Source organism: Diadema setosum, chromosome 1, assembly GCF_964275005.1.
Source record: "Diadema setosum chromosome 1, eeDiaSeto1, whole genome shotgun sequence".
Taxonomy (NCBI): domain Eukaryota; kingdom Metazoa; phylum Echinodermata; class Echinoidea; order Diadematoida; family Diadematidae; genus Diadema; species Diadema setosum.
The window spans coordinates 39593210-39619680 of NC_092685.1; the positions used below are offsets into that span (position 1 = coordinate 39593210).

Genomic DNA, 26471 nt, shown 5'->3' on the forward strand with positions numbered 1-26471 from the left:
AAGTTTCGTATACCGAGTGACTAAGCTTGAATTTTGAATACTAGGGGGAAAAATACATTTTCCCTTTCACTACCTATGATATTTCATTCTGAGCGAGGGATGTTCAGATGATATAATATGTCTGGAAACACATTACAACTGAATGAACTGAAATTGTTGTCGATTACTGATATGAAAACGACAAAACAACACCATTAGAACAGCCCTGACCCCTCCCCCGACAGGACCCCACCCTTTGTTTTCAAGTCATTCAGGTACATGTAGTAATTCCTTTCAATCACTGGGACTCATTCCATACAAAAACCAAATCACAACAAGGAGATATATAAAATCCTTTGTCGTCCCCAATACTTTTCTGTTTTGTTTTGTTTTTTTTTTTCAACTCCAGTATGTGGACTTTTGAGTATCAGGCTGTAAAGGAAATGTCCACTGACTTAATTTGTATGCTAAATGGCCTAGGTTCGACCTAACATCGCGAGAATAAAAATGCCACCAGCCATGGTCTGTTCCGCTCTCGTGCTATTTGTGGTCACACTCTTTCAGGGGAAGGATGTCATGGCATACTGGTGCAGAATAAGATATTTCTGAAGGCCATCGTTCAATAGACACATGGACAGGACAGCGTTTTTTTGTTTTTTTTTGATCAACTTTTTTTCTTTTTTTTTTTTGATCAACAGTTTCAGTTCTGTCTGGTTGTATCATGAGCCATCATGCAGGATATTTTTCTTGATCCTATTTCCCTATGTACAGAAAAACACTGATGAACTCAAGTGCATCATAAACAAGGCAATCTGGCAAGGGTTTGTGTTCCAAATACAATACAAATGACAACAAACACTTTGCTGTTTCATTGCACTTTCCAGGCTAATATTTTATCTATGCACAAAAGAACAGAATGCTGGTGTTAATTTTGAAAAAAACCCTGAACCATCCCCTGAATCTTTAGATAGCTTGAAAGAAGGAAAAATACATTGTTATTTTATATGCATGTAATGTATCTCAGATAGATGTTATATGTGAAATGTAAGACTGCTTCCTCCACACTCCGGGGCACGGCTCACAGCACATTACACGGCATTTCCAAACATTGATTAATCATTCACAGCACGGCAAATACCAGTAAGTTTCTTGACAGTTTTCAGCCGACAAACGATATATCCCTTCCTCCCCACGTCAGTCATAACTTCAACAAGCTTGTCTGCTGAAGTTTCCTGTGTAAACTTCTCTGCACTTTGAGATCTTCGCACATTATTTTCATACATTTCTTTTATCAGATCCAGCACGACAAATGCTCACAATTGCAGTACTTATTTGTCTACATATTTTCGTCACTTAACAACTTCGAGCTGCATTGGATGATAAAATTGTGCACACTTCTTGCCATGATTTGAATATTACCATAACCAATATATATTTTCAAAAATCTGCAAATCTGCAGTTGCAACTTTAGGAAAATCATGAGGTGTGCGTTTGTTTGTTTGTTTGTTTGTTTTTTAACTCTGTGTGGACATTATCAAGTACAAAGAAAATAATAAACAGCAGGATTGTGGTGAGGGAGCCACACACAGATCTATGCTCTCTTTCTTGCAACTGATTAACAAATGAGTTTGTCGATCGGTTGCAGTCTTTCTTTGTGTTTAAACTTTGTCTTAAAACTCTTATTAATGGAATCTACCCCTTCTCCTTCACAAGCACAGTGTCTACTCATGCTATAGCCTAGGCCTACTTCCTGTGAATATCCACCTAAATCTGAGCTCATATGTTTCTGCTGTGCTACACATGCAAAAACAAACAAACAAACAAACAAACAAACAAACAACAACAACAACAACATACAAAAAAAAAACTAGTGCATGAACAAAAAATGGGGGAGGGGAGACGGTTTCGGATGGAGGTACTTCTACTCTTCAAAAGAAACAAAACAAAAACTATTACAGCCACTTTAAAATATTTTTTCTCCAGGGTACAGGTGGAATTTGGAGCACAAGATTTCGGTAGCCATGGCAACATCATTTCTGCACACTTTCCACCAGGTATTTCACATTAAATTTCCTTTTTCATCACTATTGGACAGATAATGATGAACCATGAAATATAAATGACAGCATAGGGGTCCTCCCATTTAAAAATTTTAAGCAGGGATGGCTACTTTGTAAATTGTATTGGCTATGTAATGCTTCACTGAAATGTTGACGCCACTTTGGAAGACTCAGCGTACACAATTTCAAACACAGCTTCTGGGTCAACTATAGAAAGGAAAAGAGTCATCGCGCGTCTGTTCATTTGCATGACGGATTACACCATTGTGCATGTAGACCAGGCATACAATGATGGCCCCTCAATTTATTGATTTACACCCCCTGAACTCATCAACCACTACTTCACAAACTATGCCTGTCTACGAAAACTGAAAAAAAAAATCAATGATTTAAAGGTCCTCACAATAAACATAAGTTTACACCAATGCCGTAGCACACAATACAGTTTTCTTTGACGAAATTTCTTTGATTAAAGCTGTAGCAACTACAAATTGATACACATTATGCTTTTGCTATTCATCATCTTTTTTCTTTTTTTTTTGGACATTTTTCCAGAAGCGACATAACTCTGTGTAATAGTCTACATAATCTAGACCTGGATGTTCCATTTAAGACAATATAATGAAAGAATCAGGACACTTTGCATGAATGGCACTTACATGCAAGATACAGGTATGTTGCTTACCAGTCAGTGCTCAATTACCTTCTGTACTGATGTTGTAAAGGTTACAGTAATAGTTAGTGCACAGTTTTGTGAAATAATGGGTGCCAATGAAACCCAATGCAAACATGTTGTTTTGTTCCCTGGTGCCTTGGATGAAATTCAGAGACCGGTGCAAGAAGAAACCTACTGCACGGTTTATACACCCCGCAAACTTGAAATGAAGCAATCACAGGAAACGAAATAGAAGGGCTGGATGTGAGGCTAATGAAGGACATGAATTAATCTCTCTAAATCTCGCTGCACACCAACATTGTGTGAGAATTGGGCCACTGTTATCAGAGCAAGTACAGGGTGACAATGCCGCAAAGGGCAAAAATGGGGGAAAAAAATAAAGGTTTTGACAACCCTGTGTAATTTGAGCCGGAAGCGCTTGCTCCTTTTCTCTCTCTCCCTCTCTTCCTGCCCAGCCTCCCCGGATCAGGAAGCTGACACGTTTCCTCACGCACCGTGGCCCTGCCAATGCTCCTCATAGGTCTGTGCCTACAAATGTACCACTCGCGATGATACATGCCCCAACATATTGTCCCGACTGATCGCTTCATTACTAAACATCCCCCTCCTTGTTACATTCCCCTCCCCCCATCCCCACCTAAAAAATAAAAGGATGACACACATTCTGAGAAGGATACACTTTAACGCCACCTGTCTCCCGCCACAAGGCATTACGATGCTATCAGGGTTGAGCATTTTGGTCAATGAGGCCATACACAGTCTACGAGTAAAGTTCCTAACCAAACACACAATGTACTCTATTTCATACACAGACAGCATTGTTACACTAGCACAAGTTAACTAGTTAAAGAGCAGTTCCTGGATAAAAATGGAAAAGTTCACTCTCTTACCAGTGTAACAAGTTTGTTGAAAAATTGAGCAAAGAAAATGGGATTCCATCAGGATTTGAACCCAAGACCTCCAGAAGTTTGTAAGTTTACGAAGTCTTGACTGACAGAGTGAATAAACAGCTTAGTGGTGCTGAAGTATGTGACCTTTTGAACATTCAAAAAAAAAAAAAAGAGAGAGAGAACTCATTTATTTAAACATCAGTGGAAAAAGATATAATACAGAGTATTACCAGATATTGAGATGCATTGAAAAACATTGCTCTCCTAAGTAAAATGAAAAAAGAAAAAAAGGAGGTAGCTAGCTGGATCTAAACAGTCATGACAGATATGGAATGGACAAATGCATCATATGTTGATAAACAAAGGTGACATACGGTAAAAACTTCAACCTGGATATAGAGTGTAACTTCCACGTATACCTACGTCCTTCGAGAAAACATGACCGTACTTACCCTCCTGAGCTGGACCCGGAGGAGACCCTCCTCTCCCTGCGGCTCCCCGAGAGATTCGTGAGAGAGGCGCTTCGTCTCGAGGATCCCGAGCTAGAATTGCCAAGTTTGTTGTCAAGAGTGAGGGTTTTATTTAGAGGGAGGGTGGGAGGGGGCGGAGTCAAAGTATGAAACCGTGCTAATGTTCCCCATTCTTCCACCATCCATCTATTATGTTACTTTCCGTCCCCTTGGGGACAACTTAACCCACTTTTCCCCCCATGCAATCAATGCTGTGAAGGTGAGAATACTCATCTCATTCTCAGGTTGATTTATGGTCTAAATTGTTTGCAAATCATGCCAATATCATGAGCTCGGGATCCTCGAGACGAAGCGCCTCTCTCACGAATCTCTCGGGGAGCCGCAGGGAGAGGAGAGAGAGAGTGTGTGTGTGAGAGAGAGAGAGAGAGAGAGAGAGAGAGGGAGAGAGAGGAGAAGCGGGGGGGGGGGGGGGGCGAGAGAAGAAACAGAGGGATGGGAGAAGTGGCGAAGGGGGCGAGAGGTCAGGAGATAGATGATAGGGGTAAGCCTACGTGTAAGAACTGGGGGGGGGGGGATGGACTTTCAAACAATTAGATTATTATGACAAGGTAGTTAATCAGGTGGTGCATATTTCTATTTCTATAAATAGATTGAAAAAAAAAGATAGGCAGCTGCTCCTCGACATCCATAGTGAGGGAAATGAGATTCAACAACTAACAAAAGGAATGGAAAGTTATAAAACTATCTCCGCTGTGTTGATACATACTACATGAAACTCGATTGAACGATACTCATTGACACATTCAAAAAAAAAAGACGGAGGTACGACTTGAACGTAAGCTAGACAGGGCTTGTATAGGACGTATTGGCCGTGTATTTAGTGAGTAACCCTGCTCGCGGGGAGGTCACGCTAACGCATTCCGCTATATTCATATCCGAGTGAGATGAGCTGAATGTCCGATGTCCTTCTAGTTATTTGACCAGAAAGGCTGTCTAGCTTACGTTCAAGTCGTACCTCCGTCTTTTTTTTTTGAATGTGTCAATGAGTATCGTTCAATCGAGTTTCATGTAGTATGTATCAACACAGCGGAGATAGTTTTATAACTTTCCATTCCTTTTGTTAGTTGTTGAATCTCATTTCCCTCACTATGGATGTCGAGGAGCAGCTGCCTATCTTTTTTTTTCAATCTATTTATAGAAATAGAAATATGCACCACCTGATTAACTACCTTGTCATAATAATCTAATTGTTTGAAAGTCCATCCCCCCCCCCCAGTTCTTACACGTAGGCTTACCCCTATCATCTATCTCCTGACCTCTCGCCCCCTTCGCCACTTCTCCCATCCCTCTGTTTCTTCTCTCGCCCCCCCCCCCCCCCCCCGCTTCTCCTCTCTCTCCCTCTCTCTCTCTCTCTCTCTCTCTCTCTCACACACACACTCTCTCTCTCCTCTCCCTGCGGCTCCCCGAGAGATTCGTGAGAGAGGCGCTTCGTCTCGAGGATCCCGAGCTAGAATTGCCAAGTTTGTTGTCAAGAGTGAGGGTTTTATTTAGAGGGAGGGTGGGAGGGGGCGGAGTCAAAGTATGAAACCGTGCTAATGTTCCCCATTCTTCCACCATCCATCTATTATGTTACTTTCCGTCCCCTTGGGGACAACTTAACCCACTTTTCCCCCCATGCAATCAATGCTGTGAAGGTGAGAATACTCATCTCATTCTCAGGTTGATTTATGGTCTAAATTGTTTGCAAATCATGCCAATATCATGAGTTTTTTGGCTTCCTTGAAGGCAACAATCAGTATTACCATACCAAATAGAAAGTTGGCTGTTGGGTGCACACATGAAGGTTTTAATTTAAACATTTGTTGTGAACACAATACTGAATGAGCGAAAACATATATTTAATCATGTGTGCCAACTTTCACATTCACCAGGAAATGAAACCTTCTGCTCACTTCCAATTTGAGTTGTGTGTTTGGAACCCAAATCTCTGCTGTGCATCATAACATACACACTAGCAGTCAGTGTCAAATCACTGCACTGTGCACACTTCAAAGTTTGCCAAAGTGCCACACTGTACGTAGCATAGGTAATGCTCAATATGGTTACTTTGTGAGTGTGTATAGGTATGCTGTAATACTACCATACCGAGGAAAATCTCACTGGGGGAAAAAAGAGGCTATATTTGATTGACACAAATCTTATGATCAACTCTAATACCTTCACAGCATGGAATGCAAGAGGTATTTCCTAAATTGAAGTGTATAACCACAACATACACATACCACCTGCTGAGTGAGCGATAGATAGGTATGCATGGCATGGCTCAGACCACGAAGTACACTACAACACACACTGAAACCCATATTATGTGCATGTGTGTTGATATACTTTGTCTTTATATGTCTATTTATAGACTTTGGGTGGCAGGACATTCAAAGGTAGCCCACAATCTAGTGGCAGCCATTTTTCTTTCTTCATTCATGATTATACTTGCCTCTTGCTGCTTGCGGACCCCCCTCTCGGGCTAGTGCGGGGCCGGCCACTGGTGGGGCGGCCGCTGGATGGTCGACTACCGCTTGCAGACATGGGGCGCCTGGGGCTAGCGCTGTTGGGGCGAGCACTCGATGGCCGACTCATAATGCTTTTATGGATGTCTTTCCCCTAGAGCAGCTCCTCAAAACTTTCAATCAAACAATCACAAACTTTTGGGTAATTACAAAGCCTGCGGCTGACTCCAAGAATATGGACACTTGAAAAAGTTGTGATCAACTTTGTCAAACTGTAGAAAAGTTGAGGAGGGACTGCCCACAAGTATATTCCTCACGACCAACAAGTGATCAACTCGACAGAACTTGCAGCAAATCCGATATCCACCAGCAACACTATGTCCGATAGCTCCTGTATTTCCCCTGCTAGGAGTAGATTCCTCTTTTCTATATGCACCACACCACACCCTGGCCTGTTCCTTTCCCGCTCACTCTGCAGCTCTGCTCGCTCTCCAGCAACTCACACACGTACACTCCACTGCAGCAGTACTACAACCACAGTGATCCCACACAAGCACGCACCCACATGCGAGGAAGACCAGAGAGCCAACCCCCTCTCAAACCCAAGCCTTGTGTGTTCAGTCAGGCTTATCCAAGCCAGTTGACTGGTTAGAAGGAAACCATGTGACCAAAGCCAGCGATGAGCACACACCAGACTAGGCTGCCCACGCACAGCCGAACAAGCCGTCTGGGGTAGGCTAAACACACACAATAAACCAAGCCCCTGCTGAAATAAGCTTCCTTTCATTTTACCATTGAGGTACATTCTCCATTATATTACACACACATTTCCAGACATACACACACATTTCCAGACATACACACACTCTTCAAACTCTAGTCAATAGAGTATGAGCAATCAAGTGTAACGTACTTTAATTCGGTCCAGCTAGCTTCATGTCCAGATCATAAAGTACTCCCTCTAGAGTCAAAAGACTATATAATCATTTTAGCGGAGGCAATGCCTATAAAACCACACTAACAACTCTTGAATTGAAAACAGTAAAACTGACACTTGAAATCAAGTATAGAATGGAAGTGATACAGAATTCTGGACCACAATGACACAAAATGAAAGCAATTTTTCAAAACTTTCAATGCTGCCTTCTGTCAGACGTCATTAGATAAAACAAACCAACTTGAAAATCAGTTCTTCACATAATGCCACGTACTGTTGAAACTTGGGGCAAAATCAGCCAGGTATACCTCCTGTATCTTTTAATTGTGATTTAATATTGTTATAACAAAAGGTCTCATGGTGTTAGAAAATAGCCCTCTTTATCTCATGACCATGAATAGACTTCCTGACGCCATGTTATCCTTTTTGTCGTTAACCTTTTGCTTCCCATATCTTATACTTCCCCATGAAATCGCTGCTTGATGGAGCAAATAATTGTGAGCAATGGGTTAAACATCAATGTCTGTCAACTAGTCTGTGTCACTGCTATTTTGTTTTGTTTTGTTCTGTACAGCACCTTTTCATAACACTTGAAACCACTCGGGAATATCTCCAGGAAACAATGTTCTCCTTACGCAACTTCCTACAAAAAACATGGTGGTCACAGGGTGATATTGGTAATGTTTAAGGTGCAGATAGTTCGTGCCACAGAGCATGAAACCAATGCCATCTCTGACCAGTCATAATGTTCCATTTGTCAAATTTTTTGTTCAAACTTACATCTGACATACTGGTATTACATTTGTCTTCTTTCCGAAAAAAACAATTCTTTTTCAAGGGTCAAACACTCTACAAGTTACATTTTATGAAAGTTCCATTACACGATCATTCCTGATGATACAAAATGACTTTTGCAAGCCATAACATATCATATACCATTAGATTTTGTCAGTATTTTTGTTGAAAAAAATTAAAAGTATTTTTATTTCACTGCTTTTCCTGAAATATACAGCGCAATCAAGTGTGTCAATTACTGGCTGAATAAAGAACATGGAGTTATCACTAAGACTTGATTGATTTGGATATTATTTTATGACTTTTTATCCCAGCTCTTTTCAATACTTCTGATGCATATCAATCTTAAATACATGCATTAAGGTCTTATTTCTTTCTTTCCTCAATGACAACTATCAAGAAAACACATACTAGGACAAACAGTTCGATGTCATAGCGCCCATGATATGTACAGGACCAATCATGATCTGAAATATATCTGTAAGATAAGAGGAATCTATATGATATCGAGTATGTAAGTTCTAAGTGTAAATCAAGTTTATGGCTGGTGCAATGTTTGATGGTATACTATGTGGTTTAAGTAGTAAGTGCAGAGAGAGAGAGAGAGAGAGCTAAAACATAATGACATAATGAAATTGTAAGTGCACATGTATGAGATATAAGGTAGGGTCAATGTTGTTTCTGAATATTTCAGTAGGGCACATACAAACTTACTGCCCTTTTCTAACTTATGCTACCTCTATTAAACAATGATGTTAAAAAAAAAGAATATCTGTTACTTCAAAGAGCTGAAAATACAGTGTAAGCTACTATTCAAATAAAACAATGTCCAAAAAAATTCAAACTAACATTAATGATATGTTGTTTCCAGACTTCACTGAAGAAAAGTATGTATGATACAAATGTATGTTTGTTCATGTTAGAGAAAGAAAATAATGTAACAGTATGCAGCTGTATATGCCATATAGCGAGTCCAGTTTTTTCCGCAACTCAGGACTTTCTAGCAATTTTACAAGTGGTTTGATAAATTTGTGAATGTGGAATACAGTAATGAACAGAGGGATGTATGTGTGCACATTGCATTCATGTCTAGATCAGAGTTAATAATTTTCAAAATAACCTTTTCAAAATCATTCCAAGAGGAAAACAATTTGTAATAGACCACCACTTGATCTATTTCCTGTAGAAAACTTATCTCCTAACAATATGTATGACCAATTCTAGGGTTACCTCAGTCTTAAATCAATATACTTTATTTTTTAACAATGTCATCACACTAATGGGATATTTGGACAGGATGTTCCTAAACCAGCACTTAGTATGGGTGACAAAGGAGCAATTCACCCCTACACAGATACTGTAATTGTGTTAAAGGGTCATCTCCTTCAAGAGTGGAAGTTTTAATTTCCTATAAAATCATACATTGCTCTTGACATCTAGCAAGGGATTACTGATAGGGCCTTTTCTGTTATTTCCCCACTTCTTTGGAATAAACTCCCTTTTTATATTTGTAATGCCGAAAATGTTGATAGGTTCAAGTCACTGTTGAAAACTTATCTGTTTACACAACCTTAATTCTGTTGTTGTTGTTGCTGTCGTTGTATCATAATATGTACATAATGCTGTATTTTACTTTTATGTTATACTTTCTTCTTTTCTTTTTCCGGATTGATTCACTTAGAAACATCAGTATTAAGCACTATATAAATGTTATTACTATTATTATTATTATTATTATTATTATTATTATTATTATTATTTATTCGGCAATTCAACATACAATACAAGCGGACATAAAATACAAACAGAAAATCGTATTACATGATATCAAAATTGTGGTGATTCCAGGTGCATGCTGCTGGTTGCCAGGGGAGGAAAAGGCAAACTTAATCACCGAAGCTTGATTATCATTATCATTATCATTATCATTATCAATTACTGTAAAACCAGATACATTCGTGGCACAATCTTTTCGCAAATTGGAGCTGATAGCCTTTTTTGTGGCACGAAACTTTTGTGAATTAGGGATAGGCATTCAATGCATTGTGCAGACAAAACTTTTGCAAGCTTTGGCTCATCAGGAAAGTTCCATGCATCATGAAATTTCTGGTTTTATAGCAATTAAAAGTGTAAGATATTTTGGAATTTTCTTTCATAATCTATGACTATTTGACAGCATCACTACAAACCTTCGTATATGTGAATGCTTAATTTTTCAAGTAGGTGTTAATCCATGACCAAGAATCTAACACTGTTATCCTATCTATGACAGCCTGTAAGTTTACCTGTTCACGACCCAAAAATGCTTGGCAAACAGTGTAACAATTTCTCATACTTTGTGAAACCATGATGTGACCAATCTATCACTATCATTTGTGTAAGGAACATATGTGGTTGGTAATAAATGCGTCTAGTTCCATGGAAAGGCCATGATGCCATTCTACTTGATACAAGGTTAGTTTCCGGTGTTCACTCAAATATCCAAACCAATCATGTAGGACAGGGCAATTATGGGAGTAACAGTCTTGGCATATTGCCATAGCAACTAGAGTACCAAAACACACCCACACGCATACCCACACAACTTTTTTTTTTTTTTTTCACTTAGTCCCATCCACTTCATTCTGTGTTGGCAAAGACTCACTGAAAATGTACAATGTGGCACAAGGAAAATGCATACACTGCATATACACAGAAACAAGTTAAAAGGAAGTTTCATTCCAACAGCCATGGAGAGAGGGGGGTTAGTTTACCATCACGGTGGCAAATCATCCTGCAAACGGTGCAAGTCACGGCAAGTACAATCCGGTAACAATCATTCCGCGGTTTAGGTTGGTGTTTACAATGCCGGAAGTTAGGGTTTCAAACCACTGGCTTACAGAAAAAGAGCGTAATACCTTTTGCATTCATTCGGTCAATGGTGGTGTGGGTGACTGTCAGGTCTAGCCATGCCATGCAAAACCACGAGTCCAGTTATATAGGGATCAGAAATTTCATATCAAGAAAGGCAAATCACAATTAATGGAGATGAGACAGTTTGAAATAAAACATGACACACAATTAAAAGACAGTTTCTATGATATGGTCTGAGAGTTGCTATTAATGCAGACACGCGTCACAATTATAGCATGTTTGTCATACATCTTTACAATTGTGATGTAGACATAGAAATGAGATGGTCAGTTTAAAAGGAATGGATCATTAACACGTGTAACTGGAAATGAGATGTCAAGCACGAATAAGCTGAATGAAAACTAGCATTTAATGGGCATTGCCATTTTGTTAGCTGTATTCTGTTTTCACCTTTTTTTCTTCTTTTTTTTCAGAGATTATAAGCATTCACTCAGTTTTTATACATCTGATAAACAGCAAGCTACTTAATACATGGCTGAAAATGTTAGACTAACAACAACGTCTTGTGCAATAACCAAATTCAGAAATGCACAAGTAATATATTGTATTTCATGACAATCACATGTACGAAGTCATAAAACAGTAACTGTTGGGCTATCAGGGCTTGTTTTGTATTTTTTTGTGTGTTTTGCTTTCTTGTTTTGTTATTCCTTCTTTTTTGCGAAAAATGCCAAACAATCGGAGTTTACATCTGTAGAAGTTGGGAGTAAATGGTCTATATCTCTATCATACAGCAGAATGGAGTAAAGGTGTGACAAGCCAAAAGATCACTGGTATATTTGTATTTGTGTAAAGTAGTAGCAAAGTTTGATTAGTGCCAGCCGACTTCAATATTTTTTTCCCATCAAATTAAGAGTCCTGCAGTCACAGCAACTGTCACAGACCATACCACAGATTGGGGCATGCAAAATTTAAAATAACGAAAATCTAGTCCAGCAAAACAGAAAAGATCTTGACACAAGTATAAATTACAGACATATTGAGCAAGTAAAAGCACACTGTAGGCAAACTGTCTACACATAGAATGGCAGAGTTCATCACTATGTTTCATCACTATGTTTCATTTGTAAAGATAGTGAAAAAAACGAATGTGGACATTGGATAAAAAAGAAGCATGTATCAATACATAATATATCATTCCCACATGATCCCAACATATACATATAAGAGAGAATAAAGGATTTGCTTCTACAAATGTAGCAGCTAGAAGGCTCTCAGATAAAATCACTTACAGTGAGCCATACTCATTGAAAGACCTGTGAATGTGTAGTTCCAGTAAAAAGAATTAAGTGTATGTTTTCATCAAATTACAATTTAATTTTGATTTCATTCAATTTAACCAATCAATGTTACAATTTAATTCTAATTTCAGTCAATTTGGGCATTAATGTTATTAATTATTCATGCCTTCATTTATTAAGTTCAGTGCATATACATATTTTTTAATCATTTCATTTACACCTCAACTTCTATTTTGTCAACTGAGTTCCTGTTACAATCTTTAGTTGGTGGTTCTGTAAAATCTCTTTAAAAGCAGCATGAATAAGTTTAAGCTATGCTGATATTTCAGTTATTCTGTATAACAGTTTGTCCTTTACATTCATGTATTCACCTCCTCATGGCAGACACTAAAGACCAGTGGATATTACAACTTTCAGAAGTTCACAAGAAGAAGAAGAATATAGTTATGTCTACCTTGCCAACTGGCCTGAGATGTGAAACTCCTATTTTGAAATAGAATTAATTAAAGAGGATCATTGGTTTGGAGGAAAACTACCTTCATCATAAATGAATGTTTAGCATGTGGCTTAAAATGAATGGACTAATAAGTCATAAAAACAAACAAGGCTCACATAATTAGATTGAGATCTGCTTTAGAGATTTTTTTTTTAACTTTATTGGCTTGAAGCATTATACTTGAAACGATATAATTTAAACATACTGAAATTATGTTCAAAATGTGTAATTACATCCTATTTTTCTTGGGTGGGAGATGAACAATAAAGGAATGCATTTTAATCCATATTTCTATCTTATTTTTATCGATTCATTTATTTATTTATTTATTTATCTACTTACTTTCTTATCTATCCATCTATCTATTTATCTACTAGTATTTATTTATTTATTTATTTGCATTAGTAAAAAGGTGATATGTGTGAAAAAAACTTACTCTGGAAAGAATCCATCGCTTTCCGTTGACCCCCATCTTTTCAGCCGGTCCTTCTCTGAGTTGCCAAATGATGCTGTTCTCCTCTTTGGCTCTGGTGTGGAGGGTCTCTTTATGCGATGCCTGTCCCCCGAAGGAACAGGCGGTCTTGACGGTAGGGGTGACGAATTGAACAAACCTACAGAGGTTTGCAAGCACACATCGAGGATGGGCATTAACAGTGATATTATCTCCTTAATAGATGCATACCTTTGCAAAGTTTTTGTTCTATGGGGGTGATAGTTGGAATAATACAACAGGCCTTGAAGGGCACATCAAAGGCTGAGAGGAAGCATTCGTTGCTTTAAAGTTAGACAGGTACAGCTGCTCACTACACACTCAGTGAATTACACACAAACTTATGCGACATCAATGTTTTTTCCTTTTTCTTTTCTTTAGTTTTGTAAATGCATGATCTTCAGTTTACACTCTTGCATTTTTTTTTAGAATAACCATCTCTTTGCCCCTGACCAACCAGTGAAATTCCATGAAACCCGCTACAGTGAAGGCACTCCAGCTATCCACAGCAGGCTTCAGTTTTCCTCCATTCTCCTCACACAGCGCCCTCTATGTACATTGTGAGAACAGGGTCTCTCACAAGCTGATAGCAAATCAGCACACGATCATTACACTGTGGATACTTCAATAACAAGGTTTTAAAAAAAAAAAACTCCAACTCTGCATGGCCACAACGATTCATACAAGAAGGATTCTCAGTCTGCAGTGCTTTCAAATTCAGATTAGTTTCACAGCAATCCTGCAACATAAAACTGATGTCATGCTTCTAAATCCAGAGAACACTGCAATGTCAAGAATACTTCAAACATACCACATAATTATGCTATCGCCACCAGTATAGCAAATACTAGACTGATTTGCTGTTAAATATATTCAAATTTTCAGCATACATTAACTTTATCACAGACGGAGCTCCTAACAACAAGAAAGCATGCTTAAAATTTGACTGACAACAACAACAGATACATACAAATCTGGCTCCAAGTATTGTACTGCTGTGAGTATACCAAGATAGACAAAGCTCGTTACTAGGTCCAAGGAGGAACAATTTCCATAAATTCTCTACATTGGTAGACCAGCTTGTTAAACCACATTGCGAGGGCTTGGTGCCCTTCTTCTTCTCTGCAACTGTTAACTTATTATCTGCTTTAACTTATTTATCTATTTATTTACTTATTTATTCATTCATTTACTTACTCATTCAGTTATTCATTCATTCATTCATCTATTCAGACATAGTAATACATTCTATTTCATTCATTCATTCATTCATTCATTCACACACTCAACTGTTTGTTCAATTCCTTTTTTTTCTAGTTATCTAATATTAAACAGCATGAAATGATCGACCCTACGTTTGCTGATCACTACAATTCTATGGTAAGCCATATATTACAGAAAAGATTTGCAATTACTGAACTTCAAATGATAACTAAAAAAAAAAAAAAAAAAAAAAAAAGCTTGTGGTCACCACAGGAAAAGCTGATGTACTCAGGATTGTTTTTCCCTTACTGTTGGCATGGCAACTGCAATCACTGTGGGTTGTAGTTGCCAGGAAACAGGACCCTGAACTTGACAATCATAACTACGAAGGGTGTTTTGCTATGCTATTAAAACATTTCACTGCTTCTTTTACCTAACAGGTCACACATTTCCAGGTTGGTGATTATATACTGTAGTAAGTGAGGGGGTTGCATTTAGATGCTTAAACAGAATATACTGTATTTATTACTTTTTTCATTCACATTCACATAATCTCCACATGACGTGCTATTGAAAATATGCCTTGTTTTCCTGTTACATGTAATTTCTACAATGAACACCATCACTTCATACATTCTACAAGATTAAGATGTAAGATTAAGATTAAGATATATCACATATTCCCTAGTACTACATGTAAAACAAAATTGATGATTTTCACAAATTTTCATTCATCTATATATGTTGCAACTACTTTGGTGCAAACTATTTCCTACGTGACTAACATTTCATATGAAGGCAAAGGCTTTAAAGACAGAGCATTCTGACAGTTGCAGACAGAAATTTGTTGTGAATTTCAGGGTTCATGGAAAATCCATCCAACAATGTTATGCTATATAAATAGAAATCCCTGTCACAATGCAGCATCATGAACACTGTGGCTTTTACCTTAAAGGCTGAGATCATCTGTGCCTTTTCTTCCAATATTTTACCTGAATTTTACCTAAAGATCAAACTAGAATTGACATTCCAGAAATTTCCTGTACATTCGTTTGAGAAATGACAGCTTTCTAGAATATTTTTGATAAATGAAATGCATTGTGCATACCTTTCTCAGATGTGGCCACTGAAGAACAGTCATATTCTTATAAGTTAGTAAGTGTACAATTGTATGACACAGATGAGTAGAAATTAAAGTCCCCCATCCCCAAAGAACCAGACAATGAAGATGAAGAGCCTTGCCTCAAAGGGCACTACCACTGCTGTCAAGGGACTTGAAGTGGAAACCTTCCATGGAGATTCCTTGGCCTTAACTACATTTAAAACTACAAAAGTTTTGTGCCCATTTTCTTTGATTACTACATGGACTCTCTCTGTAACTATGAAAGGGGAGGGGTCCTTTTTCAGAGCAAACAACCTCCTGAATTATTATTTTATGTTAAAGGGACTGTACAGTACTGGTTGAGGTGGGGATTTATGTTTTGAACATTCCTAAGTGAGATAATGAAAAGCCTCTTATGAAATATGAAAGAGCATGTAATTTTAAGAAGGATTCAACGTTTATTTGATGAAAATTGGTTTTTAAATGGCTGAGATATCCAAAAAAGTGCTAATGATAAAAGGTGACATGCCACAACTTTATTAGGATCTCTTTGTTTCACCTTGTTTTTGGACATCTCAGCCATTTCAAAACCAATTTTCATCGAATAAAATTTTGATACCCCTTAGAACTGCATGCTCTTTGACATCCCATAGATTGGTTTCTGAATATCTCGCAAAACGTTAAAAGCTAAATCCTCACCTTGACCAGAACTGTACACACCCTTTAAACTCATAAATATTGCGATATGTACCTGATCTGAGCCAAATGCAACAAACCAAGTCATGATGAATTGATTCCTGCTTGAGTCCAGATATGATTTGTGCATGTAAGGGCTACTATATACTCTGAAGGTACAATGTAATACGACAGTGACATCAGCATTCAAATATGCAAAACAGATGTTGGAAGAAATGCTGTCATTATTTCCCTCTCTTTTTAATACTGCAAAAGCAGTTGGGTTTGAAATTTCACTCATGTGACTAACCTGCCTGTTGCCATTTACTGGTACTCATGGAAATTGAAAACTTAAGATGGTTGAGGGGCTGTTGCCTTTAAAGAGTTATGCTGTCGACGTGAAGTTGACTTATGGAACAGGTGCATTGGGAGATTTGTTCTTCAGTGCTTTGCCGTAACCTTGACTTCTCACAGGCGGCACACTTCAACTTGTGGCCACAAGCACATGCGAGCATTCTGGCAAGCATTCTGGTGGGAAGTGTGGTGATCTCCGTAGCCAAGCTCGACTATTCACAGCAGTCACCGCTAAGACAACATTACTAAAGACTGGGGGGGGGGGGGGTGGGTGCTAACATAATACTGCTCCATTTAAAGATAATTCTTCCCACAGGCTTATCATTGTGTACACACACACACACACATACATACATACAAAGTTTGCACTATGAACAATGACAAGATTAATGATGCACCTTCTGTCAACCTTGAACTACCAGTATAACTTGTGAATGATTAGCGGACATTCAGAATCATACCTGACAAGCTAGGTGGGTGAGCTTACATCTCTGGGATTGTATCACAACTACAACCTATGATATTGCTTGTACTATCAAAAGTTTTTGCTAAATGTGAATAAATAATGCAGGATGTACGACATATTCATACTGTGCAGCTACTATGATATGCACATGACAGTTGAAAAGTGAAATACACACAAGATCGACTTCTATGACATTTATTTGAATATATTCTATTTTTACATTAAACGTACATTCAAGTTCATACTTCAACTTCACTCATTGATAGATACCTCAATCATCAGAGGCCAATGCGCATTAAAGACACTAAAATACGCAAGAGAATATTTTTAGGGCTTTCGCGAGCACTTGTGCTATGCTACAGTACAACACAATGATGGCTCATACTTTGAGCAGGAACAAGAAAGATTGAAAGTTTTTGTGGAAAAACAAAGCAGACACTTTGATATATTGATAGTATATGTTATACACGTGAGGTGTTTGGGCGATGAAACCCTGAAACTATTTGATAAAAGGTGGTTAAAGAAAGGATGTAGGGATTTCCTTTTTACCCCTTGAAATCCCGCATGATAATTTGTCATGGACCTATAATCATAGCCCGAGTAAAAAAAAAAAGAAAAAAAAAATATATATATACATATATATATACAGTATTCACCGCATAATCGGGCATCTGATAATCGGGAACCTCGCTTAAATGACATACGCTTCCCAGAAACATTTCCAATGCACGTTATTTTCACTGGATAATCGGGCGGGGACCTCTGATAAACGGGACAATTTTTCTTCAAGCGACCTTTGATTTTGTTGATATTTTACACAAAAAATCTACCAAAATACCACAACAATATTTCAAAGATTCCCTGTCAGTTGTCGTTTACATCAAACTTACAAAGCAAGCTTCGGACTGGTGTGTTTTGACCTCCGTCCACCCAGTACACATACATTTCAGCTCGCTGCCCGCCTTCGCTTTTCTGTACATGTGTATATATGGCGAGCTAGATCGCTATACAACAACACATGTACAGTGCAGTGATCGCGGCAAGTAAACAATCAAGCCGTGATGATTGAATGATTGTAGGACTTTTCATTGACGTTCCCACATCAGTTCTGGGTAATCATTTCCCATGGTTGTGGATATGTATTTATACAGAACGCCCTACGTGTCCAAGAATTCTACGAATGTTTAAGAAAGTGCTAGCTTTTAATCCACATATTTTGTGTTCGAAGAGAGGTGACAGAAGAAGAACCCGGTTGCGATGACTGCATCATTGCGAGAATGCAGGGAGAGCTAGAGGGTCGCGCCAAGGGGTAGCGTGGTTGTGTATTCATGTACATGTACAGTACGTCAGTATGCATGTGTGTGTGTGTGTGTGTGTGTGTGTGTGTGCACTGTACATAATGTACATGTCGTATGCCGTTAGTGTATGGTGAGTGCTCATCGCGAAATCGGGCACCCCGCTTAAAGGGGCCATGTTTGCTACTCCCAACCTGTCCCGATTATGCGATGAATACTGTATATACAGTATATAATTATATAATTTTTAGGCAAGTACGAAATGAAGATCATTGTTGCAGACATCTGGCTTTTCGTTTCATAAAAATATTTGCAACAAGAGTAGGCTTCTGCTTTTGTTCTGTTTTGTTTTGTTTCAGAGAAATGTCTGACTGACTCACTCACCTGGTACATCTCTGACCTTGAAGGGACCTTGAGGTATCCCTGCATGGTGGGATTACAGGGGGTGAGGAGGGTAAGAACACACCATTCATCAAAACACGCTCAAGCCATGTGCACTACTACTCCTTGACATGCCTATACTTCTAAAATGTGGCACACATGCAAGTACAAGCAAAAGGACATAAATCACTCAACCTCTCACAAAGTTAACGTTTTTTGGGTTTTTTATTTAAGGTAACAATTTAAATAATTTCCCCCTATTTCCCACATAATCATTCAATTTCCAAAAATGTATGGGCATCTGACAGCCTGCTGTTTCTGAATCAACAACAGCAATCAATCTTGTGGACAATGTATGATCTGCCAGTTAAAGTTACAAGGAACAATTTTGATACTTTTGGTTAGCCATGGGAAATCAAATGATTAGGTTGGTTACGCACAAGGTCATGCTTTCAGTAACGTTTAATTTGTGAAGTGATGCATTATAATACAACTCAAATCAGTGTTTCATTTTTTATATACTGTGTTATGTATATATCTTTGTATGAAAGATAAATGGTTGAGCTGGATAGGTACAAATCATGCTTTCAGTAACTTTTTTAATTATGAAGTGATGCATTATAAGACAACTCATTCATATGGTTTATATATATATATACATATTGTGTTATGGATATATGTGTCTTTGTAATTTTTGAAGGAGACTTGAACATACGCTGCCTTGAATTTCAATGAACCAAACTTGATACTTTGCAACGTTACCGATGACACCAATCACTCTTTGAGTGGTTAAAATAATCCCCAAATTACATTTGCTGAAAAATTCCAACAGAAAGAGACAGAGAGGTAGTGAAACTGAAAAGCCCAAGATGATGTTTGATTTTCTGCCATTACTTTTCATCACTTTTTTTTTTTAAACAAATTTCATATGGCAGATACACATTAGGGACAGGTTGCTAGTGTATGACAACAAGTTAATCTTTAATATCTCCAGCCTGGCATTATAGGGTTAAGGTCCAAAACTACATCTGCATATCTCAAAACTCTAGACGGGCTTTGACAAAGAGAAGATTAATACTGTCACTTTTTAACTAGCTCTTCAGCATCCAGACTAAGAAAATTACATCTAGAATATGTAAGCCAGTCTACAGGAAAATCATCCTGGGATATAACCTAATTCATTTTCCTGACTGTGGACAAAGCTAATTCCAATCTTGTTCTTTCATTTCATTTCATTTCATTTCATTTATTTCTTTCAGCACGGCACATGTTTTAGCCAACACACCTAGTCTTCCTCATGTCCGTTCATCCGATAGTTTCAGATTTTGACACTTCACTAGATATCTGCATGACGCACTTGTTCATTTTTGCAATCATTCATATTTCATAATTGAGTTTCTACACAGCAGAATGAACTTGACCCTTGACCCTTGACCTTCCACTGCCCTTCACTCATATTCATCATGACCTCCATCATACAAGATCTAGCAAAATGTCGATAACATGAATCATCTTGCCTCATTAGTTATGCATTACCTTGCATCAATTTCATGTTCTTCCATCATTTAATATGGTCCACCCAAAATCTTCCTTCATGCTGAATTTTCTGCCAAGATCAAAGTACCATCTATTAGAAGGCTTCCTATGTTTTAACATTTTAGGAGTAACTGTACTTTAAAAATCAGTGAGATTAAACATTCATTTTACTCTTCCATATTAAAGTCAAGGTCTATGCGAAATTCCTCTACAGTATCTTTTGAGTTTACAACCATTCGTATTCATGAAGTCCATTTTATTGCCCACCTCAGAAATATACTGATTAGCTTAATTCAATGCATTTATCTCATCATCTGTCAGGCCTTTCATCTATTCATTTATGATTCCTATTAGAGATGCAGTGTGGACAACTTTCTGTAAGTGAAGAAACTTAGAAACTGCAATACCATGACAATGCCCCTTATTCAAGCGAACAAGGTTTTCAGTAACTACAGAGCTCACTGGCAGATGACTTTAACTTTGGAAAATGTAATACAACATTTTCAAAACTAGTAGCTTGTATTGCACATTCAGAATGACAGATCACTTTGGATCTCTCTCTATTTCTCTCTCTTCTCTCCCCCTCTGTCTTGTACTATGTCTTGACAACCTTTATTGTTGTTGTGGTTGTTGTTGTTAATATTTATTCTTTCTTTCTCTGTTTCCTTTATAAAGGTTTTGGATGAGAAATATATGGTGAAATCATTCAAAGTTTCTAGTTTAAACTGTAAATTTCAAGAATTTTTTTTTTGCCATGTTTATGTTTTGATATCTGACAAAATTTGAGCATATCTATCTTAATATTGCCAACCTCTCTGCTGCTGGCGCATTACTTATCGCATGCCGCAGAACAAAAATCGAAGTCAGAGGGAGGGCAGCATATGTACATGTCTCCTTCACAGGTGTCAAGTGAAAAGGTACTTGTGGTGGTGAAGCGTAAACCTGCATAAAATTAGTGCTGAATGCATTCATGCACAAAATCAAATCTCAGGCAATGGAACATAAAAATATGAATATAATAATGCATTGATGAGACTTTATATATATTCTCATTCCCATGGTGAAGGGGGGAGCACTCATTTTTGAAACATTGTGTCAAATCAGTAAAGAATAGTCATAATGTAAGCTTATTGGAGGCTCAGCGCAGCAGAAAGCCGCTGACTCACCTAGGAGGTATCTTGAAGCATTTGTTTCTGATCACAATACAGAATAGTGCCGCCTCATTGTGAAACCTCACGTTTTTAAAAAGTGCATGTGCATGATAAATGGATCTAGATTTTTGCTTCTTGTTTTCTTGCTTCAAGTTTTCAGGTTTCAACTTCATTTGAATTTAAACTTGATTTGAACGAGTGATTACTACTTTTACTGCCTTATCTGTATGTTATTTGATCTGACGGTGATGAATGTAATCCAGATTTTGCAAAGCTCAGTAAATGAGAGCTTTTCCTCCAAAAATATTTAAGGTCCTTGGTTTACAAACCCTTTTCCCCTTTTGAATCAATGTATACAAAACCAATGCACAATATCACAAACAATACAAACACACACACACACATCAACATAACAGCGAGCAACCATGCTGGGTTAAGTGGAATGCAATATATTCAACATAGAGCAGGCAAGTGGGCAGGGTGTCAAAATCAATATTACACCTCAATAATACAATATACAGAACACAATACACTTTTATTAAATATAGAGCAGTACAAATTGACAAAGGAAAGCACCTAATGCACAAACAACTGCCGCTCTCCCTTTGATTCATGCAAGATTCTACCAAAATATACAACAGAAACTAAATGAGCAAATACATAAAATAGAGATATAGTCTGATACTGTTTTACATTGCACCCAAATCAAAATGGCAGTTTGTGGATCATGTTCTGTAAAAGCTTTTATTTTCGCATACAGATATTTTTGCGAATGAGGAGGTCACAGACGTTTTTGCGAGATGTTGCTTTCACGTTCTGATACCCAGGCTATCGTAAATGCACTATTAATGCCTGTCCATAAATTCAAAGCCAATTCAAAGCCAATTTAAAACCAGGTCATCAGGTATAACCAGGTCATTACAGTCATTTGCTAAATTCGCAAAAAATTAAAAACTTGAGCAAAATAATAGAGCTTTTACAATACCTAGACTTTACCTGAGATTGCCTGAGAAATGGTTTTATAGAGAAAGACACTCTTAATAATAAATATTATCATTAAACTTGTAGGCATCCAGAGAGGTTACTTGTAAAACTGAATGCATGAACCAGATTTAAATTACATGTATATCTACAATAATTTACTGTAAGACTGAAGAAAAAATGCCACATTCTGTCATCAAATACAAAGTCAGATATTAGTTATGCTCCAATGAGCCTACAAGCTTGTAGGCTCATCAGAGCATAACATATTACACACCAAAGACTTCATTGAGAAGGTGCGGGGACATCATGGTAAAAGATGATGAATGTATCGTTTCTTTTTGATGTGCCTGCCCTTTTAACAAGCGTTCCACCCCACAAGGCAACAGAAACAGTTTACAAACAAGACTCTAGCCTCAGCTCAAGAACCAAGCTCAATCCTGATCAAATTTGTCAACTGTTAGAACTCTGCTCTGAATGAATATCCACAACCTACAGTATTTCACCTTTGACAGCACTTTCTACAAACAGAGACATGGATATGTGCTATCCATGGACTCTCCCATCTCGCAAGTTCTTGCCAACTTATACATGGAAGATTTTGAAGAAAAGGCTCTGGGTTTTCATCTTCTCATTGGTTCAGATATGTGGATGACACCTGCAGAACTAGACGCTTTCCAAGCACATGAATAACTGCAACCTGTGTACCAAGTCCGAGGTTGAGAAAGCAAAGGACAATCAACTTGAGTGCCCAGATTGTTTTATCGCCATTAAAGAAGACGGTACGCTCCTTTCCTCGGTCTACAGGAAAGTCACCCATACAGACCAATACCTCCTGTTGGACTTCCACCATCCCCTCATTCACAAACTAGGAGGGGTAAGAACATTGTGTCACAGTACGTCCTACATTTCATCTTCTGAGGAGGCAAAGGAGGAAAGAACATAGCCATTTCCTGGAAGCACTTCGTGTGTGTGCTTATACCACAGATGGAGTATCGAGAAAGCTATCCACCCTGGTAAACGGCAACATTGGGACAACGAAACATGTCCAGCAGAGCAGCCTTGGAGCATAGGTATCTCTGTACCTACGTCAGCGGACTTCCTGAGACAATCCAATGGATTTTTTCAGGGTACCGTATTCCTGTTTACTTCAAGCGCCTTACACACTTAAACAGATACTGGTTCTTTCAAAGGATAAGCTTCGAAAGGAAAAGGGAAACGCTGTCTACACCATTTATTGTCGAGGAGAAGGTTGTCAAGGGAACCATATTGGTGAAACCCAGGAGCCGCTACATAAACAATTATAAATATCAACATCGAAGACCAGGTACATTGAGCAACAATTCAGCCATCTTCTCCCACCTGAAGACATTCAAATACACCTTCAAAGATAAAGACATGTTCATCTTAAGACAAGGAGCCTCGGTGGTTTGAGAGGGGGTCCGGGAAGCCGTCTGCGTTAACTCCGAGTAGCCAACCCTTAATAAGGGTGGGGGACTATGACACAACCTCTCCCTAGTGTACTGCTCTGTAATCCAGAGAACTACTCGACGATCGACTCCAAACAATAACGTCAGTTGTGCGTCTGTGCCAATTGGCAACGGTGTTTTCCCACCGCCAAATCAGAGAGCTGATGAAGCATCCAGGATCGGAAGTGAAACCATTCTTGGAATTGAAACAGTTAGTTCAGATGAATTGATTTAATTTTGTACCTTTATTGAACCTTACCTGGATGAATCAAAACTTACATTTAAAAAATTACTCCACCAAATAGACTGCTGGAAATAGATAACCAAAATCAAAATAACAAGGATTAGAAAACAAAACTTAAAAAGACTTTCTGGGACTTCATGGTTTAAGATGGAGAGCCATATATTACATCATTTATTCTGTACACCAGTTTTATCACAATTAAAAATCCTAGCAGTAATTGTGTCTTTTGCAGCCATTCTAGAAACAAAAAAAAAAAAAGGTTGACAGTGCTTACGTTCATTTGACGATCCTGTGCGCTTTGGCTTGACAGCTTCAAATGAGAAACATCACATTATCATTCTCAGTGCTTGCTTTTGAAAATCTGCTTATCTCTTTTCTAGTTTGTTTGTGTTTTTTTTTTGTAAAAAGCATGTAGTATGAAAGAGTTCTACAAATCTTGTCCCCAAACTACAATAATCTCCAGCCATGCACAATGCAAAATGTGGAATGAAGTGCAAGTATTTTTTTTTTTTTTTTTTTTTTTGGGGGGGGGGGTTTGGTTGTTGTTGTTGTTGTTGGTTTGTTGTTGTTGTTTTTTTTTTGGGGGGGGGGAGAAAGAAAATGGAAATACCCCATCCAACATCAACAATATAAAAAGTGACAGTGACAGGGATGCCTGCAAGAAGAAACTGAATAATGGTGGCTACTTTTCAGCTCTTCAGGTTGCTTTCATAATAAGAGTATATTGGAATTAATTAATTCCAGGTTGTTGTAAACCTTGTGCACAGTACAATTGCAAACTTTTGTTTGGCAATTGAAATGGACAAAACAACCAATATTTAAATCTTAGAATGGTTGAAAGACTACCTGGAACTGGAATGTTTCAGTCACTACAAGAAATGTAATTTCCTCAAAGCAACTCGCTGTATTGAAAAATTGAAATCGTATTCACAGAAAATCTTTTTTATAGTTGCAAGCTGGGGAATCACACTGAACAAAAGTTCAAAGATACACTTTATCTCAGCCTATAGCACCACATTCAGAAAATAAATGAAGAAGCTACAAAGGCCTGTTATAACACAAAAGATCAAAGTATTATGGAAAGTCAATTGCACTTGAGAGCACTATGTATTATGATAACATCTTGAAGTTTCATCATACCAATGTCTGCTTCTTGATATACATTTGATATGAATCTGTCAGAGAGAAAAGTGTGATCCCCCCCCCTTACAATGATGAAAAATAAACTTTATGAGCAATACTGACACAACATTACAAAACTATTCAGAGGTAGGTACAGTAAAAGTAGATAGATCAAGAGAGGGGGGGGGGGGGTAGAGAGAGGGAAAACAAAAATGGCAGTATGGCATTCTTCAAAAGCACATTGAATGCATACCATGGTGCGTAGGCTGTTTGTCAGCTGTCTGATGGGCTGTTGTTCATGTATCAAAATACACAACCTTTCGTTACTCATATTTCTCGACTCATTAGCTATCTTTTTGAAATGACTCATGGTCACATGCATTCCACCTCTGCTGTGCTTTCCACTCTATTTCAAATCAACTTCTGCTCTAGACAAAAAAAAAAAAAAAAGCAGAAAAACACATCATAACCCACAGCCTCAAAATGTCGGCAGCACTCTTTTGAAGAGCCAACTTGCCATTGAAACATGAATGAAAGCAGTGAGAATGAAAATGGAGCAGGCTATTCTGTCGGAATCCATATTCAGATACAACTGTACCCTCAAGCCTCAAAATGGGAGAAGATACTATCACCATGAGCACCAAATTCAATGAGATTAGCCTCATAATGATCTTATCAATTATATTTCTCCCCATGGGTAGCAAGTGCAAGTTATCATTTTTAAGGAAAGGGAAGAGCAATGAAAGAGAATGGTGAAAAATAGCTTTGTCAGGGAAGCAAAGTCACTAGTTAGTCCACATCCTTTAGAAAAGCCCCTCTTTGAACCAATGATTCAAATTAAAATAGATGGACAGAAAGCTCAGCTTCCAACTCCCATTGCTTCACACCAAAGATCTTTGATCTTTTGAAGAGAAAGCTGCAACCCTTGACATTCTCATTCTTACAGCTAAAAATACTGCATTTGGAAATGATCATCACCTCATCACAAATTTTACATGTGATCCTTTTACTGAAAATTTGTAGATTTAAGAATATTAC

General features: G+C 38.0%; 1 protein-coding gene across 1 annotated transcript in view; it reads right to left on the bottom strand.

Annotated features, from left to right (window-relative positions):
• LOC140236033 (77 kDa echinoderm microtubule-associated protein-like) overlaps nt 1–26471 on the bottom strand; it is a 111895-nt gene that overhangs the window by 45024 nt on the left and 40400 nt on the right. Inside the window, exons 4-6 of the mRNA XM_072316011.1 lie at nt 18934–18972; nt 13401–13575; nt 4058–4147 (exon numbers count right to left, since the gene is read on the bottom strand). Of these exons, the coding sequence (XP_072172112.1) occupies nt 4058–4147; nt 13401–13575; nt 18934–18972 (304 nt within the window). The remainder of the gene's footprint in view (nt 1–4057; nt 4148–13400; nt 13576–18933; nt 18973–26471) is intronic.